General features: G+C 36.5%; 2 protein-coding genes across 4 annotated transcripts; one reads left to right on the plus strand and one right to left on the minus strand.

The window, feature by feature from the left end:
• Nucleotides 1-415: 415 nt before the first annotated feature.
• Nucleotides 416-9440, minus strand: LOC121808922 (protein VASCULAR ASSOCIATED DEATH 1, chloroplastic-like). The gene is made up of 18 exons (XM_042209481.1): nt 9089-9440; nt 8530-8589; nt 7915-7965; nt 7705-7770; nt 7200-7295; nt 7003-7104; nt 6236-6336; nt 5308-5492; nt 5089-5129; nt 4890-4977; nt 3857-3943; nt 3708-3762; nt 2591-2657; nt 2294-2393; nt 1603-1664; nt 1467-1506; nt 1021-1310; nt 416-793 (listed from the first exon to the last, which is right to left on the minus strand). The coding sequence occupies exons 1-18, from the start codon at nt 9266-9268 to the stop codon at nt 566-568; spliced, it is 1899 nt and encodes a 632-aa protein (XP_042065415.1). The 5' UTR covers nt 9269-9440; the 3' UTR covers nt 416-565.
• Nucleotides 9441-12334: 2894 nt separating this feature from the next.
• On the plus strand, nt 12335-15190 carry LOC121808928 (serine/threonine-protein kinase D6PKL2-like). Of its 3 annotated transcripts, none has more exons than XM_042209486.1 (4): nt 12335-12582; nt 12975-13957; nt 14101-14277; nt 14350-15190. In XM_042209486.1, the coding sequence occupies exons 2-4, from the start codon at nt 13404-13406 to the stop codon at nt 15143-15145; spliced, it is 1527 nt and encodes a 508-aa protein (XP_042065420.1). In that variant the 5' UTR covers nt 12335-12582; nt 12975-13403; the 3' UTR covers nt 15146-15190. The 3 variants fall into 3 exon arrangements, with proteins under 3 accessions (XP_042065420.1, XP_042065428.1, XP_042065424.1); XM_042209490.1 differs by having other exon boundaries at nt 12480-12582; nt 12978-13957; XM_042209494.1 differs by lacking the exon at nt 14101-14277.
• Nucleotides 15191-19555: the final 4365 nt, after the last annotated feature.

A 19555-nucleotide genomic window follows, 5' to 3' on the forward strand; every position in this document is an offset into this window, starting at 1 on the left:
ACTATGAATCACTTAATAAAGTAGTATCAAATACCCCATTCCCCATATTTAAACACGGAAACACTAGTACTCCCTCCGTCTCCTAATAGGAGTCGCTCTTTGACCGGGCACGAGTTTTAAGAAATGTAGAGAAATGTTGATTGAAAAAGTTAGTGGAACGTGGAACCCACATTTTTATATTAGTTTTATAATAAAATGTGAGTGGAGTGAGTTAGTGGAATGCGGGGCCTACTACCATTTATGGTAAAAATGAAGAGTGATTCTTAATGGGGGACGACCCAAAATGAAAATTAGCGACTCTTATTCGGGGACGGAGGGAGTACTAATTAACAGGCATAGACATTATTTTTATATTTTTACAAAAATCAAAAATAATTTTCAAATTTTTAAAATTAGGACTTCAGCCCCGAAACGCTAAACCATCAATTGCACTATCACATATAGACATAGTCATCAAAAATACAGAAATCCTTCTTTACAGATGTACAATTAAACTCGGTTAGACAAGACAAGCTTTCACCTAAAATAAAAGAATGCCACAGCATGTATACAAAACACCTTTATCTCAGTTCCTGAACAGCTCTAATTCTCTCAATTTTTCTTTTAGTTGAGCATGCTCATCTTGCATCTTCTCCAGCAAAGTCTCCACTAAATGCATCTCCTCCTTCAGATACTTGATTTGTCTACCAACTGAGGCGACTGCGTCCCCTCTATTTCCCATGCCTTTCGTGCAGCCTGCCTGAGGGATCACATGGATCCGCTGGGGTCTACTTAGTAAGACGAGGATGCTTAGCTGTAGAAATCAAACAAACAAAGGCTCAATGCAGTTGCATAATCTGTTACTCCTAATATGGCGCACAGTGATCTCTTGAGTGATCCCGGGAGATCACTTTCAGGTCATAAATAAAGAAGATTCTAATTTTCCGACTATATGCTAGTTGCTCAATGGTTCTCCTATCCTTGCTGCCAAAATTATGCATAGTAGAAATTTTGAACCATGTAATCAGTTGGCAAGTTTACCTGCATTAAAACAAGAATTACAGCAATAGTAACGACCAGAAGTAGGGATGGAGTGCTCATATGTTTTATTGATGTACAGAAGTTGGCAAGGGTATCTTTAAACAGAGATCCAGTCAATGCCGGGCTGGCATTTCCTTGTGAAATATAAGTGACTTGTTGGTTCATATCCGTCATATCAGGTAAGGTAGTTGGTATTCCAGGATCACTCGCCTTTGCTTCCAGGTGTTGCAGACTGTTTGCTTGCTCTTCTGGTTGAACTATATTTTTATTCATGTTGGAAGCAGAAACCCCTATGAATTAGATGAGATTTGTAGAATCAAATAGCTAGTACCGACCAGGTTTTTTTGTGATAGAATGAGAAAAATATACAAAGTTAACAAAAAAAAATCCATAACAAAATAAGAACTAGTATTTCCATGTCCGGCACATATAAACAACAGGAATACCTCCTTTCTCCAAGTTCTTCTGCTTCAACACCTCATGTGCCTGAATTATCAGTCAATTAGATCAACTGCGCCAGATGTATTCAACGAAAAAGGCAAAATAGAAAAATCAATTGTCGGTTCAAGAATGGGAGGATACCAAGTCTATCCAAATTGCATAAGCTTCTCGGCACTCTTCCACTGTAGACTGTACTATTTTGCCTGCAAATTAGCGTCCAATCAGCACTCAAACAAATATTTCTGTGAAGCTCTTTCACTTATTTACAGAGTTGCTGCAAATCCTCAAAGTCCAAAAAGCACACACTAGTCTGAGAAAAGATGGAACAGAGCCAACTAGGTCGGGCTGCTAAAAAGTAAGTATGCAGACAGAACGTCAGGGCAGATAAGAGAAGTTTATGCATCCGTACAGAGTGAAGACATGACTTTAATAGATTGTTATGAATCCACTACCTCCCTGATATTATTTCCTTCAGTTAGAATGTTTTATCTATTTATAAGCTGTGTTTGGACTCTGGAAGATACAGACAAAAAATACATGGAAAGATGTCTTATGTATTTGTATTTGATGGGTGCCTTAGGAATCTAAAGTATCAATAATATCCTCTTGCACAGCATCTAACGATAGCATCTATCTAGCCTAGGGTGCAACAGCAACTTAACAGTTCAGATCAAGTAATACTGTATCATACTTTTATATTTGCAATATAATATCATTCCACGAACAGTTTTCTGGACCCAATTTGTCATGTAAAGTTATATATGTAAAGATAATATTCTTTCTTCTTCATGGGCAAGAATTTGCCATAGAATGTATATGTTTGAAGACAAACCTTTCCACATCGTTTTCTTTGAAAAGGCGACGTTGGTGTAAACCCTCAAAGTGCAAGAAGGTGTTGAATCATTTCCCACTTGCTCGACATCCCAGCGTCCCTTATAAGGACAATAAAAAAAAGCAGAATAAGATCCCTCTCCCTAGTACTCCAAATCAATGATGGAGGTGACCAAGATGACATAGAGGAGGGAAGATAGAGCAAGAAGGATGACTAGAAAAATAAATCAGGTATGCTCCTAACAGAATCAATCAAAACTAGCTAGAAGTGTTTCAGCAGTATGTAAGAAATCAATACCTCAACAGCAAAGTAGTCGCCGTATGGAACATCACTAATATTTTGAGAAGTATCAATGATCAAATGGCTGCATGATAAAGTTGAGATGGTAAGGAAGATAATAGTTTTCAACCAGCAGACAAATATTATGCAACCACCACTGAAATCTTATACTAGAATGGAAAATCTCGCTGCTTGCATTGACCAAAAAGTATCAATCAACGTCATTTGAGCTCGTACATTTCAGTAAATATATTTTTATGGTTAATAGGTAGCCTAGGTTTTTGACTGACTAAGAAAGGAAGTATTATTATATCACGTATAATAACATGCTATAACTACCCCTTCGCGGTTTTCAGATTGACGAACATGAATTTACCCCTCAACAAAAAACAGCACATGAACTTGCAAAGAAATAAATTTGGAAGGGTCATATGGACTATTTTGTACATAGGGACAACCTACTAGTTTACCCTATATTATGAGCAGTAAGTCACACCAGAACGATAATTTGTTAAGCATATAAAGTAGCACTGCTCAATTTCTAGAGAGGTGCAGGTTATATTCTTTTATCAGATATAACGAAGATGAAAAAATTACAAATAATTCTTCTGACAGCTAATATCCTCCACAAATTTGACTAGATCAATGTCTGAGAATGAAAATGTTCATTTGCTAACCTTGTCATCTGAGCATTCCCCATTTGCTAAGCTATGACCGGAGCAAAACATCGGTTCCAATCAATTTATCATATAGCAACTAGCAAGAGATATCCGCAAAATATCCTATTTTCTTATCATTATTTACTTGCACATCTTTCTGGTAGGACCTAACTGAAAACCAAACCTCTGGATACACTAACCAAGTCCTATTTTGTTGTTGACAGTCCAAGAAAACCTCATCCTTTAACTTGGTTAATGCCAAAGGACTCAGCATAATATTTTGCTATATGTAGGAGAGAGTTGAAACAAAAGTCCCTAAATCTAGTAAAATTATAACTCATTTGTAGTCATTTAATCATAAAGATATATAATGAATGTACTTCTATTTATTATCTATAACACATTTTCACAAGTAATAACAATCACCATCGTGAACAACAAAGTAATACTGGAGTATATATAATAATGAAACTTGCCAGTTCCTATAAACTCTATAATTCTGAACCTCTTGACAGCTACCGAATCTTGCGCCTGACATGCATGAACGTTAGAGAATAAGCTCCCAAGCATCACTTAAGGCAGGAAACAACATTTCTAACATGAACATGACTTGACCAAGGCATACCAAAATAAATTTTAATTGGATGCTGAAATGATACATCACGGGTATGCCCAAATTTTTCATGAGGTTGCCATGATGAACACTTGAAATCTGTCAGGGGAACAGTAAATAACGTCAAGCACGGTGGTTAAATAACATATAAATATGATCAGCTACATATATTAACCCCGACGTTTGCCATTATAGAAAATACTCCCTCCGTCCATGATTAAGTGTCTCAAGTTTCCTCTTTCGTCCGTCCACAATTGTCTCATTTACTTTTAACTACTTGGTAATGGATTCCACATTCCACTAACTCATTCTACACATATTTTATTTTAAAACTAATATACTCCCTCCGTCCCTCTGTAGTAGATGAGTTTCTTTTCGGAAGGGGATTTAAGAAATTGTGTTAAAAGTGAGTTAAGTGAAGAGAGAATAAAGTAGGAAAGGAAAAAGGTAGAGAGAGGAAGAGAGAATAAATTAAGAGAGAGTAAAGTAAGAGAAAAGAAAAGCTGGTGCTTTTTGCCAAAATAGGAAATAACTCAGCTACAGTGGGACAACCAAAAAAGGAATACGACTCAGCTTCAGAGGGACGGAGGGAGTACAAAAGTAGGACTCACACTCCACTAACTTTTTCTACCCACTTTCTATTACATTTCTTAAAACACGTACCAAGTGAACTTAGGACACTTGATCATGGACGGAGGGGGTAACCAAGTTATGCGTTTGAATGAAAAATGTACTCTTGCATTAGTGCAAATGCCATCTTAAGATTTTCTTTTGTCTACAAATTCCCTTACTGTGGCAATTTTATAAGTAGAAACAAAGACAAATGGGCATCTGCAATTTTAAAATGTTAGAATTTTTCTTAAAATTTTCTTTAAAACAGGTCTTTACTCAATCACTGTTAGAATTTCACAAACATTGTGGAGATTTTCTGTATACAGGATATAACTCAAGATTAGTTTGTAATGAACCCCATAAAAGATCACCAGTAACAAAGGACAAGACACTATAAGGATATAACAAGCCATCAAATGCCTTCACACATCACCTTTATCACCACACTTCGCATGAAATGACTCATGGAAATTAACACTATCATCAGAGAAGAATATATTAAAGAACTCCTCTGCTCGTACCTGCATCAAAATAAAAGGAAGCTCAATAATTGGATGAAGCTTGCTCATAACCAACTCAGTCATAAAGATTACATCCTAAAATCAACATTACATATGAATTAGTAGTACTACCGGAAACTTTGACTCTGCAACCCTGGTGTAGCCTTCAGGAACTGCATCACATAAACCCAAAATCAGGATAAAGGTTTGAAGATGCAGTGGAAATTGAAGAAAGAAATTCTCCAATCAATATGTTCACACATGAAAATCTAGAAACCTGGTACAACATACAACCTCTTAAGATCTAACTCACAATATACGGAAGCCCAAGTTGATATAATATTGGCTAACCTCCAGGTGCATCAGTAGGCTCAGGTTCCCATGTAAAAGAATTTTCTGGTGATGAACACTCGGTAACAGGAGCAGGCAGTGCATTTGGTTCTTCCTTAACTTCTATGACTGAAGATGTTGGGATAATTTCAGGCTCACCATCGGCTAAATGTTTGGATTCCTCCGATATGAGGTGATTGTTATCACTGTGCACAGAGCAACACCCTTTCATATTTAAATGAAATTTTGACGCACTACATTCCCAGGGTATCATTCTTATCTCAAAAGGTACTAAACTCCTAGCAGTCCAGTTGGAAACTCAAATGAAAAATAGGTATTGCTACATGATAATGTGTTTACTGCTGACCAAAAACTATATCGAGAGGTACTTATGATTCATTGGTAGGAGAGAACCTTATGCTGCTAAACAAGAAAAAAACAAAAGTACGCGCCTTAGGCATACATATATTTGTATCTGCAGACAAAGCAAGTAGAGTCGTTGATCAAATCTGTGGACATTCTTATGAGCAAACCCTTTAAATTAAGGCTCATGTCGACTGTCGATTACCCCAATTTATTAAGAAACCATATAGTATATAATTTCTAAGGCTTTATCAACATATTGTGAAATTAAAATATCATGTAAATAGGAGTCTAATACTTTCAGTCTTTCATCTCTTTGTAAATGGACTTATGAAACTCATAAACCCTAACATCACAAACATCAAAATATCAGTTGCTTCAAATTTCCATATCTCTTCTAAAGAGGATGGTCTAATTTCACCTTTTTAGCAGTATTTTCTGTTATTTGTTTGTTACACATGTTGCCCATTTAGAAACAGATCCCAGGTATCATAAATTCAATGAAAATCACAGTGTTACAACAAAACTGGCTCTAAAACCACCACTTCATTTGCCTCACTAAATTTCAGAACCATATTATGGTTACCTTCCAATGATATCTGACTCATCCAATGATTGTCTGGTGCTAATAGATTTTTCAACTATATAGCTTCCGTTTTCCTGGCTTGATGCATCAAGCTTTGGCTCCTAAATTGGACAAGAACAAGAAAGTACAATACAGTGAGGCCAAGAGAAATAATCACCCAAATATGTGCAGCTATGAGCAATAATAACCCACAAGATTTTATGCCAACACAAGCTTCATTGAGATGACAAACTTGTAAAATTAACAAGCACAATAAAATCTAAAAAACAATTCATGATAATAAAGTACGATTTTATGCCAACATCTACCTTTTTGAATTTTCATCATATCTATCAACACACACACGTATGTGTATATACGTACATACAGAGAACAAGAAACAGCCCCAACTTCATAATATGATAATAATAATAATAATAATAATAATAATAATAATATTAATAATAGAACAATAACAAGAAGACATCAAAAGCTTATATCCCCTCATTCACAAGATTAGATCTCATGGTTCCAGAAATAACAGATATTACTAAGACTGTGAAATACGTAGCATCAAGTCAAGCTAATGCTAAGCTCTATGCCAAACCACTAATTCAGTTCCAGAAAATGGCATCAAGTTGATAAAAACGAATCGAAGAAAAAGTAAAAGGTCAAATGCATGAGAAACTTGGAAGACAAATACTGAAAAGATATGATGCAACTTAAACAAGCTAGTAGTCCATGTTTGGAAACAGAGCACAAGTTTAATCATGAACACATTAAGTAACCTGTTGATCTGTAATTTCCTTAGATCCACCACCATGGTGCAGCCAACCTTCATTGATAAGCTTATATGCTTCGTCACGGAATAACAAAGAGGTAAAGAAGTACTGCATGAAAAGAAAAACATATATAACATACCCTAAATTGTATGTGAAAACAATGTTCTATTGAACAACAAAGCTGTATGCAAATAGACTGATACCTTCTTGCCACCAGCTATTATTTCTATAGCAGTTGGAAAAACAGCTACCGCATTTGCTCTTCGTATTGATGTGATTTCAGTAAATGGAATAATTTTCTGAAATTCCAAGTCAATTGAAGTTTAAACATTCAAAATAAAAAGGTATTGAGTACCATTTGTGCATAGCATAGTGAATTTAGCAGCCTCGAGCAGTTGAGTATCACATTTTTCTTTGAGGAGTATATTTATTCTAGGAAGAAGAGGAGTCAAGAATACATCAAGAACTAAACATGGAATATACGATACTGTTTCTAAATTATTGAAATACTGCATGAATCAGTATAGCCACAGCATATTCTACTCAAACTTAGATAGAAGTTTCAAGAAGAAAGAAATTATAAATTCATCATGGTCATTGAACATATAATACTATTGCAGATTATCAGTATAGCCACAATATTGATGGTACCCAAACTTATAACTAAGAAGTTAAAGAAGAAAGAAAACCACAAACTCTAGAACAGACCTTTGTCTCAAATCCAAATAGATTGGAATAGAAGCAGATATAGTGACCGAAAAGGTACATATGACCCTGCAAGGAGAAAAAATAAATCTATTAGTGAAGTGGAATATCAGTTGGCTTTAAACCTTGTGAAATAACAAATAAAATAAGGTTGGTTCAAATCCATGGTAGAACAGACACTGAATATTATCTATTTAGAATATAAAGGGTTACCTGAAGAAGAAAATTCTCTTGTAAGGCACAGTTAAAATCTTGGATGAGAACCTGAAAGGTTTCAGGAAAATGAAGTAAATGATGTACAAAGTCTAATACATATATAAATTCAACCATCTGCCACGACCAAAAACATTAGTATTTGAAAATTGAAAAGCAAGCTGTTGCTGCCTGATCCATGTCTACCTATATCAAAATAAACCCATTCGCTCCTCATAACAGGAAATGCTCATCAAAATTAATGAAAAAATGATTTAGATAATTAGGCAGCATGCCACAAAAAAGTTATAAGCAACCGAACAGTTACATGTAACACTTATAAGTCTATCAGATAAGAAATGCTGAAATATTGCAGTGCTGGAAATGATAATGCAGCATATGAATGTGCACTCTACTCAACTAAATGATTTAAACCTCCCACAAGCTACTTTCAATTTTCTATTACAATAAGCAATGGAAACATAGAGGTGTACTATTTCGTGAAGTTATACAGCTCATATGTTGTTTCCAATCGTCTCTCATCTCACACAGCCCCAGCAAGACCAAACATATACAATTCCTCCAAATTTGTCAAACAGATTCAATAATAAAACAATATATAGAGTAGTTAGTTACTTCATCAGGTGGAAGACGAAACAGCTGCCGATACTCTTCAACTCTCGTAGGCGGTTGACCCTGTAAGAAAACATAATAATTACCCATCAGCTAATCAGCTCAATTAATAATAACTGGGAACAGTACACGAGTCACAGTTGTCTCCATCGATGAGAAAAGGATAGTGGAGACAGGATGAGCTAATAGCCTGAAAACTCAATATGAGCCCTCCTGTTTTTACTAATAGACCTCTTATCCCCATTCATCGTCAATTAATCACATCCCAACCAGTTAAGACCATCCAATGCAAGTATAGTCGGCAAATACAATCGTCTCTAAAGTAACTGTGCATAACGAATTCATCCACGCAAAACAGAAATGTGTTTTAAAGCGATTACGCTCCAATAAAATCAAATTGAAGATACTCGAATTTTCTCACAATCAATCAATGTCTCAATATCAACTCCAAAACAATTAGCACAGTTTCCCTATCTTCCACCGCAGACAATTTCACATAACATAAGTTCAATTACGATTGAGTTTTTCACTTAAAAAAAATCAATTCAAATTCGACAATTACCTGAAGATCGAGCTGCCTGGAAGGACTGGGAGTGGAGGAGGACGAGCGATCAGGTGCTTCCGGCGAGGGCGAACCTGCTGGAGACTCGCCGGAAAACTGTTGGGAAGAATTGCGAGTGATTGAGGGGGCGGGGGTTGGGGTGGGGTCCACCATCTTCTCCGACATCATAGCCGCCATCATAGCCGTCTAGGGTGCTAGCGTGCGCGGCGGTCGACGACGGAGAATCTAAGGGCGTTTGGTGGTGTCTGCGTCGAAAACGGTTAGTGAGAGTGTCGGTTGCTTAAGCTTTTTGATCGCTTTTTTTTGGTGAGTTTTGGAATTTGCTCATTAGCCAAGTCGTTTTTTTTTGACAGCGAAGTCTCACTTGCTTTGTTATACCGACTATATAGACTTTATATTTTATTGCAGCAAAATGGCGATCCACACTCTAGTGAGACATCATGTGACCCCACACTCTCGTGAGCGACCTCCATATTCTAGTGAGACATCATGTGAGGGAGTTAGTGAGACATCATGTGACCCCACACTCTCGTGAGCGGCCTCCACACTCTAGTGAGACATCATGTGACCCCACACTCTAGTGAGACATCATGTGACCCCACACTCTCGTGAGCGGCCTCCACACTCTAGTGAGACATCATGTGAGGGAGTTCAATCAGGGTACGCAGTAGCTCGTTAAGGGGGAGTTCAATCAGGGTACGACAGGGGAAGGCCTTAACCCACTGGCTGCCAGAAGTCCATCTCCCAAGGCCTCACACTTGTGTCTGAGAGATGAAAGCAACTACACGACAGCAGTGGGATTCGAACCCAGGCTCATTGCAGCCAGTGGTGTCTGCGTCGAAACTATCACTTGTGTTATGATTTTATATTTTCATGATTCACGATTATATATGTAATTGTGATTGGTTAGAATTTAGAAATACCAAATGATAATATATTTGGTCTACTATTTTGTTTCGAAAATAATACTACCATCTATAAAGACTGATTATTCTGTGTTGCGGCTGTAGAAACTAATATAGCTATAGATGCAGCAATAAAACCAAATGATAGCCTTATATAAAAGTGATTAATGACCCAACCAATACCCAATATCCCTAAAATAAGTCAACAACCTCATAATTAAATTCAACCCCTCATTTATTAGTGGATGTATAAGTTATACTGTAATAGATTAATAATAGCCTCACAACTAAGGCACTAAATTAGTTGGCCATAACCCCTTGGTGCTGATTCCAAACACCAACCCCTTAAAACATTGCAAAAGCTTCAAGATGACATGTTATTATACAATATGATTTCATTTATTGTTGGTCGATTAGTTATATATTGGTATTGCCAAATCATTATAATCACTAAATATGATTCTTGAAGATTTATTTGATTGGATTCCCAATCGACAATTGATCCATATGGGCCATTGATAGTTAAAAAGTCTGTGAATTATTTGGTACACATGATACCTGCACCGTATAACAAATTTCTTATGTGCATGAAATTAATAAATTTCTATTAAAATATTCAATTACTCAAAATCAAACTGTCCAGATAGTACACGCCGTTTAATTGGTTCGGGATTATCCAGATTAATATTGTCGCATAAGGAAGTTCGAAACTCTTATGTCAAGAGTCAAGATTAATCATACGTGACATTGTCTCGATATTAGGTATCAACTCACATGGATAACATTTGTAAGATAGTACAATTTTATTTAATCCATCAAATTGAATGAATAAAAATTTCAATGGTTTGTGTATGTTTTCACTTCTTGTGTCCAACCAATCACAATTTAAGTAAGTATTATACTTAAGAGAAAAATGATTTCTCCAATCTTGATTAATTCAACACACCGCATACTATTATGTTCGGACAATTGAATTTTTACTCAAACCGAAGATCCCATAAAATATTTTATTTTAACAATTATGTACTCGTAGAGTAGTATAATGATTCTCATGTGACCTAAGTTAACTAAAGTGCAATTTCTTTATTGACAACCTAAAATGAGTACAGTACTCCATTTCATTAAGTCATTAACTACCGTCACCAAGTAAATTATCAAACTTTTCGGTTTATAAAGACTTATCATGTCGCTTAAACAAAAATGACATGACGAAGAAAAATCAATACACAATACAATGCTGCCTAAATTTCTGGATCTAATTAGAGCGAAATTAAAAGTTACTAACACTAGTTACATGTATTAACATGTGATTTCTTCTTAATTTTCATGTCATTTAGAGTGTCCACAATGGGGGAGCTGCGGCCCGCGGCTCGGTGCGCGGCCCCCCATTGCAGAGAGCCGAGAGGCGGGGCGCAGGGCCGAGAGCCGAGGGCGAGCAGCGGCCGCCACGCGGCTGAGCCGTGTGAGCCGCGGCCCTCCATTGCAGCGGGCCGCGTTTCGCGGCTGGGCCGCAGATTTTAATTTTTTTTTTTGTAAATTTCGAAAATTCTTTATAAAATACTCCCTCCGTCCCGCACTACTCGCACTTATTTCCTTTTTGGGCGTCCCAAGTTACTTGCACTCTTTCCATTTTTAGTAAAAATTTTCACCTGCAGCCGTAATTTTTTACTTTCCTATACACTCATTCCTTAATCTCCGTGCCGAAAAGGAAAGGGACGAGTAGCCCGGGACGGAGGGAGTACTACACTTCCATTCCATTTTTCCAACTCTATTTTACTTCCATTTTCCTCAAATCTTTCCAATATTTCCTTCCAATTTCAATTCAACCTTGCAACTATGGATTCCGACGATGAACAATTCCAACAAGCGGTAGATCTGGAGTTCCAAAACCTTGTTGCAGCGGTGCAACGTGAAGCCGACGAGGCGGAAGATGCGGCGATCCATTTTCTTCCAATCTTTCCAATATTTCCTTCCCGCATGACGATCCAAATTATTTTATTTTAATTAAATTTATAAATATCATAAATTTAAAGTCTAATAAAATTTAATATAGTTAAATTAAAAATAACATTAAAAAAGTGAACAAATTATTTTTTTTTGAGAGGGCCACATTTGGTGGCCCTTGTTGTTTTTGTTAAATTTTGTTAATTACCATTGCAGAGAGCGAGCCACAAGAGAGCCACGAATAGTGGCCGAGCCACATTTGGTGGGTGGCCTTCAAGGACCACCATTGTGGACACCCTTAAAAGACAGATTCTCTCTATATTATTTTAGAACTAGCGAGTTATTCATTCTTCATATATTAAATTTAATGACCTATAATCCCTTTTCTCTTGGAAAAAAGAGTATTTATTTATCCATGCTTTTCCCTCTCATCTCTCTCTCTCTCTCGCAGCATAACAGGCAAATATAAACATGAGAGAAAAGCACAACAAATCTCATTATTCCCTACCTCTTCTTCTTCTTTTCGCCTGATAATCATATTCCCACCATTTCCAACACTTGTACTTTTTCCATGGAACACCTCCAGTTGCACTCCCGTTTTAGCTCGGACCACAGACTGCTGATGCTTTTCTTCTTTCTGCGGAGGTATACACTTCTCTATCTTCAAATCTGCACCTCTTTCTTCTTCATGTCTAGTTTTCATTGCCCCTTTATTCTTAAACTTTTTTATGTCTCACCTACTTTATTACCATGTGTCTAATACAAGTTGAATTAGTTCTTGTTCTACTCTAGCATTTAATTCGCAGAGAATTCTGTGTTTTCCAGCTATGATTGTCAAGTTTTGTTATGAGTAGTTTGCACCCTGTCGTGGATTTGATGTGTTGCCTTTTCTGCTTGATATCGAGATCAAGACATATCATGGATTGGGGATTAGTTCTTGATTGGTTCATTCTGATCCATAAAAGTTTCTGTTGGATTGGGTTTTAAGCACCTTTGGATAAAAAACTGGCCTTGATTATTTCTTTTTTCTTCATTAGCAGAGTAGCCCAATCAAGACAGATAACTCTGTGAACTGTGATGACAAAAGGTGATTGGATATGGAGAGAATCCCTGAAACTCAGTCACTTTCTAGGCAACTATTACTTGCTCATAACTTCTTGCAGGAGGCTGAAGAGCTCATGTCGTTTACAGCCAGCGATGATTCCTCTGATGAGGAAGCCGGCCCCACTTCATTTCGTGGGGCTAGCCACCCCGCTGAGCCAGTTGATACTGACATAATGAGGCCAGTCTATGTACCAATTGGACAAAATAATGTGGATGGGAGATATTTGATTACGAGCCCTTTTCTTAAGGATCTTTCGATCAGGGTACCAAGTATCGAACCGAGCCCATCAATACTTTCACCTGCTGGAAGCTAGGCTGAAGAGCTCGATGATTTAGCTTCTGTATCAGAGGGAAAAGAGTGTATGTGGGATGGGATGATGAGTGATGACAGAAACTATGATAGCATAAAAGGAAGCACTCGAGGGGGCTCTCTTGAGAGTACCAAAACTAGCCTGAGCCGAGCAAGTGATAGCAGTGGCCTTAGTGATGATAGTAACTGGAGTTACACTAGTGGCAGCGCAAATAAGCCTCACAAGGGAAATGATCCCAGATGGAAGGCTATACTCTCTGTTCGAGCGAGGGATGGCGTTTTAGGCATGGGCCAGTTCAGGTTGCTGAAAAGGCTTGGCTGCGGGGATATTGGAAGTGTATATCTCTCTAAGCTCATCGCAACCCGATGCCTCTTTGCATTGAAAGTGATGGACAAGGCGTCCCTTGCTAGCAGGAAGAAGTTGAACCGGGCACATACAGAACGGGAAATCTTGCAGCTGCTCGACCATCCTTTCTTGCCAACACTGTACACTCATTTTGAGACTGACAGATTTTCATGCTTAGTCATGGAATATTGTCCCGGGGGAGATCTGTATACCCTGAGGCAACGACAGCCGGGAAACTTTTTCTCCGAGTATGCTGCTAGGTGCGTGGTACATCTCCCACAGCTAATGCAATTTATCCTATATGAGGGCTTAACTTTCCAGATGTAAAAGATATGGTTAATTTAGGGTAACTCATTGATCACCAGTTATATGCTACTTTAAAATCTTGAATTCTATTTTGAAGGCCTTCATTGAGTCCTCTCCCTTCCTACATTCTTGCCAACACTGACTCTCCAGCTTGGATGTATGATTTTTCTGAGATGTGTGACATGATGGTGTTTCATCTACTTAATGGATCAGAACCTCACAAAACTCATTCTAACCTTATTCAACATTGCCATATTTTTCCTCCTAATTTAAGGTATATACTATGAAAGTAAAATTGGTATAATATCAAATTTCTATTGTCACTAACCTACAAATATCTGTAAAGGTTTTATGCAGCTGAAGTTCTTTTGGCGCTTGAATACCTCCACATGCTAGGCGTCGTATACAGAGACCTGAAACCGGAAAATGTTCTGGTCCGCGAAGATGGCCACATCATGCTATCAGACTTTGACCTTTCCCTTAGATGTGTAGTTTCACCCTCTCTAATAACCACCTCTGCTTTACACTCTCATCCTTCCAAACAAAGGGCCGGATTCTGCGCGCAGCCAGCTTGCATCGAGCCATCATCAGCATGCATCCAACCCTCATGCTTTCTTCCTCGAATCTTCCATCAAAAGAGCAAGAAAGTAGACCCTGGGATGAAGCCATCCGGTGCTTTTCCTGAGCTAGTTGCAGCTCGGTCAATGTCCTTTGTAGGGACACACGAATACTTGGCCCCGGAAATGATCAAGGGCGAAGGCCATGGCAGTGCAGTGGACTGGTGGACATTTGGTGTATTCTTGCATGAGCTGCTCTATGGCAAAACACCATTCAAAGGTTCAGGGAATCGTGCAACGCTCTTTAACGTTGTCGGACAAAACACCATCCGTGGCCTGCTCGTGAAGGAGCCACAGAACCGGCTTGGGGTGAAAAGAGGAGCAACTGAGATCAAGCAGCACCCTTTCTTTGAAGGTGTGAATTGGGCTCTGATAAGGTGCAGCATGCCTCCAGAGGTGCCTAGGCCGGTCGAGGTTGGACCCCCCTCGAAGCACACATTCGTCGGTGCCGGCCTCGGTGGTGACAAAAGAGTGGGGACAGGCATGAAATCTGAGGGTAAATACCTGGATTTCGAGTTCTTTTAGATGGCATGTCACATGAGTATTTTATTTGCATTGATTCTAATTGCATTAGAATTTGGAGTTCTCTTTACTAAACTGGGAATTAATTATTCTCCTATAAATTATCATCTTTTTTATCTTTTATAACTTCTAAATTAATTTTTTTTTATTTAATATCTGCTGATGATGCATCAAAGAAGAAACATTAGATGCTGCAAAATTGGTTCAAAATTGACTGGTTTTAGTTCTTCTATTCTTATGTAGCTCTTGTAGTTGGGCCTTGATTTATTATATAATGGGCTTTGCTAAAGTACAAATGTGAAGCCCATTTTCAGTTTCAAATTTAGAAATATTCAATTGTTAAATATTGCAAAGTTTGGAGGGATAAAATAAGAAATTTGTATATGGTTGGAATAAATGCCAATCCACAATTCAACTATAAGGGCATGTGTCACATCAGTTAAAACTGTAAAATATGTAGTACAGAAACTAGTTCATATAGTATATTTATTTGGACAATCCAATAAGGCAAATTTCCATTTATGGGAAAGGAAACTAACTATTAAGACATACATGAAATATAGGATTTGAAGGAATGAAATTTGAGTAGGGCTGGGAAAAAATATCGAAATGCCGAAATACCGGCCTTATCGTGTACCGAAAAAATACCGAATTTTCGGTACGGTATGATACCTTACTAAAATATTTCGGTAAGGTAAAGGTATGAATTTTTATATACCGCGGCATACCGAAATTCGGTATATACCGTAAAATATGAATATAATAATATATAAAGTATTTTATATATTTTAAAATTATAAAATTTATTGTGAAATATAATATAATATGAATAAAATATACTAGTATTTAATACCCCATATATTATTTAAATTACTATAAAATATAAATAGTATTCTAAAAACTCAAATATTCAATTTTCATTGATATTGAAAGTAAGGTATACCGTAAAAGTATGGTATACCGAACTTTGGTACGGCATACCGAAAATGAGGTACGATATCGGTATGAAAATTCTCCATACTGAAAATAAGGTATACCGAAGTTCGGTATACCAAAAAATTTGGTAAGATAAATGTATGATTTTTTCGCATACCGAATTTACGCTAAGGTATACGGTATGGTGGTTTCGGTAAGGTATACCGTACCCCTAAATTTGAGTTCATACCAAATTCATCCCACTCGGTAGATTCTTTTTACTGTTATTAACATTTCCTTACACGTTTCAAAAACTGGATCCATCTGCTGTCATTTATATATATATATATTCTTTTTACTGTTATTAACATTTCCTTACACGTTTCAAAAACTGGATCCATCTGCTGTCATTTATATATATATATATATATATATATATATAGAGGGATATATTCATTTCCTTTTTGTATCTTTTGTTCTTTGTTCTTTTTAATCTCAGTCCCACGATTTTGTCATCCGACGGTTAGATTGGTGCCATGTGTCATTTAATAATGCAGATTTTCAGTTGAATAATGCACATCGACTAATAATGCACCATTATAGTGTAATAATTCAGATTTTCAGTTGAATAATGCACACCAACTAATAATGCACCATTATAGTGTAATAATGCAGATCATCTGGACCGTTGATGAATGAGATCTAACGGCCCATATTAAGAAGAATAAAGGATCTAAGGGATGAATAGGAGAATAACGCTCCTATATATATATATATATATATATATATATATATATAGGGTTGCGTTAAAGATAGAACCATTCTTAAGTGTAGAACCTAGAACTCTACATATTTTATTCATTGGATGAGGAAAAAATGACGGTCAAGATTAAAAATCATACATATTAGACTATGTTTTCACGACATTCCGGACTCAACATGTGAAAAAACTCACATGTTGATGGAAGAATGAATGAAACGAAGAAGAGTCCATGCATGCTTTATTTTTTCACTTATCTGCATTCACCCATTAATAATAGTTTTGGTTGTAATGGGAAGTTGCTGTGCAAATCAACACCATTGGATTAAAAGATCTAACGACCTCCGTTTGACATTTGTTCTACGTTTAAGAATGGTTCTACGTTTAAGAATGGTTCTATCTTGATCACAATCCTATATATATATATATATATATATATATATATATATATATATAGGGGTGTGATAAACTACAAACCCCCTAAGATACAAACTATGCAAACTCTAATCCTACACATTTATTAGAAATAATCAACGGTTAGTATAGATTGTATACATAATGTCAACATTACCTATATAATTGTTCACTAAGGGTAATTTAGTGATGTAACTAAGCAACTCACATAATTAGGCGTTAAGTTGTGATTGAGAATCCAGTCAGTTACTCCTTGTCAACACCCACCCCTTAATCACGTTTCTTCTCTCCCCTTTCCTCCATTCGAACCCTTCGATAATCTACTGCAGTCAATCGCGTTTCTTCAAGGAACCAAGCCTCCAAAATTAAAGAACGTCTAACGTCACAACTTATATTTGGTGTTGTTCCAAATATAATTTCTTCGACCGTTCCTCGATTTACGTGTGTCGTCTTCCATAAAAAAAAAATATCCATCTCCACGTATTTCATCCTTCTTGCCAAAAATAGCAACTTCATCGTCATTCTTTCAACGAGTCCTTCAAACACGTCTCCAAGAAAACTCTATTATTTAACTAAAAGAGACGTCGTTACTTCACGACATATTTTAATTAGTACTTAAAAAGTACGGACGTTACATTATATGTGAAAATAATTTATCATGCATGCATCTATCTATGTTACATTGTTATCATGGGCCTTTATGCAATTCTTATTGTAGCAAGCATGATACCTTTTTACAATCTATCATTTTCTCTTGTCATAAAATGATTCAAACATACGTACATAGTTTAAAGGTAACCATTATTATAGGTTTTATGATTTTATTGATAATCTGAATCAATTAAAAGCAGCAGCGGTTTTTAAGGCGTTTTTTTTGGTGATAGGAACATATCATACTTTATGTTTGAATCATTTAGAAAATTTTGTGTAAGGATCTATATTGGAAATGAATAGTGTTTTTTTTTGTTTGACCATAGGTATTCCGAATCCACCTTCGGCGGAATCGGATTAATCATGCTCGACCGGACTTGCGGATTAAGGCCGAAAGTCTCCCAGCGAGTGTTGGGGTTTGAACCCGTGACCTCAAGGTCATTACAGCTCTGCGCTGCCAACTGCTCTACAACCCGTTGGTAAATGAATAGTGTTTTTGAAGTAGTGTCCCAATTCAAGATTCTACTAAATTATTTATTTTCTCAATTTTTTATCTAATGATTGGGATAATAATAAAGGTAAAACTGTTACTTCCTGATGTACTGATTTTTAATGGTCGAAAACACTTATTCAGAAGTCTCAAACATAAAAGCTAGTCTGATATATTTTTAATTGGATTGATAGTCGAAAAATACACCAATTATAGGTCAATTCATATTTTCACTATTAAATTTGAATGTGATGAAAAATATAGTAGTATGAATTTTTAGTGTGTAGCAAAGTTTCGCAAAATTGAAGTTCACCCAACTTAATAGAATCCAAGATCGCATAATAGTCTAAAATGATGTCTTATTAGTCTGAAGTAGATGTCATAACATCTAAGAGCCAAAAGATGCATAAAGATATCAAATTCCATATAAAAAAATCCACCGAATTAATCATAACAATATCATTTTGACTCGTTGACTTTCCATTTCAACACTAATTTTGTCATGTCATCTCCACGTCATTTAAAATTGTTATTGAACATGTCACATGAATATGATTTTATTTTTTTCACCCCATTTAAAATTGGTGGTAAGGATTTGAGATAGTTATATTTAGTGTGTTTTTAAGCTATTAGTCCTTTATAATTTAATGAATAAAATTATGTTAATTACTAGATAGAAAAATAGCACTAAAATCTCATCGTTTTTGGTGTTGCAAGAGACAGACAGGAAGGGCCAAGATCCAAGATCAGTTAAAAAAGAATCCAAGATTAGTTAGAAAACAATAGATATTAGTGAGGCATTAATTTGAATATTAAGTGTAAGTATAAGGAAATCAGTAGCAATCCTATTTTGTAGGGCAAGAAGACAAAGGCAACCAGCATGCAGTCTGACAGAGACTGCAGTCACATATTTCAATGCAACTTTGCTATTCTATCTTCATCTTCTTCCTTCTTTTGCTTGTCTTTACCCTCCTTTTGTGGGATTGTCTTTACCACTTGTGTACATGGGCATCACCAAATCTTTCTTGTATCCATACAGATACTTCAACACATTTGGATATGTATATTATTACATGTGTTATTTCCTGTACCAGCAGTGATAGAATCTTTGTTTATTTTGTGTTAAATGAGGCTGGCATAGTTGAGATTCATCACATGCAAGCACCAGAAAGTCTCAGTTTAC

This window comes from Salvia splendens, chromosome 1, assembly GCF_004379255.2.
Source record: "Salvia splendens isolate huo1 chromosome 1, SspV2, whole genome shotgun sequence".
Taxonomy (NCBI): Eukaryota; Viridiplantae; Streptophyta; class Magnoliopsida; order Lamiales; family Lamiaceae; genus Salvia; species Salvia splendens.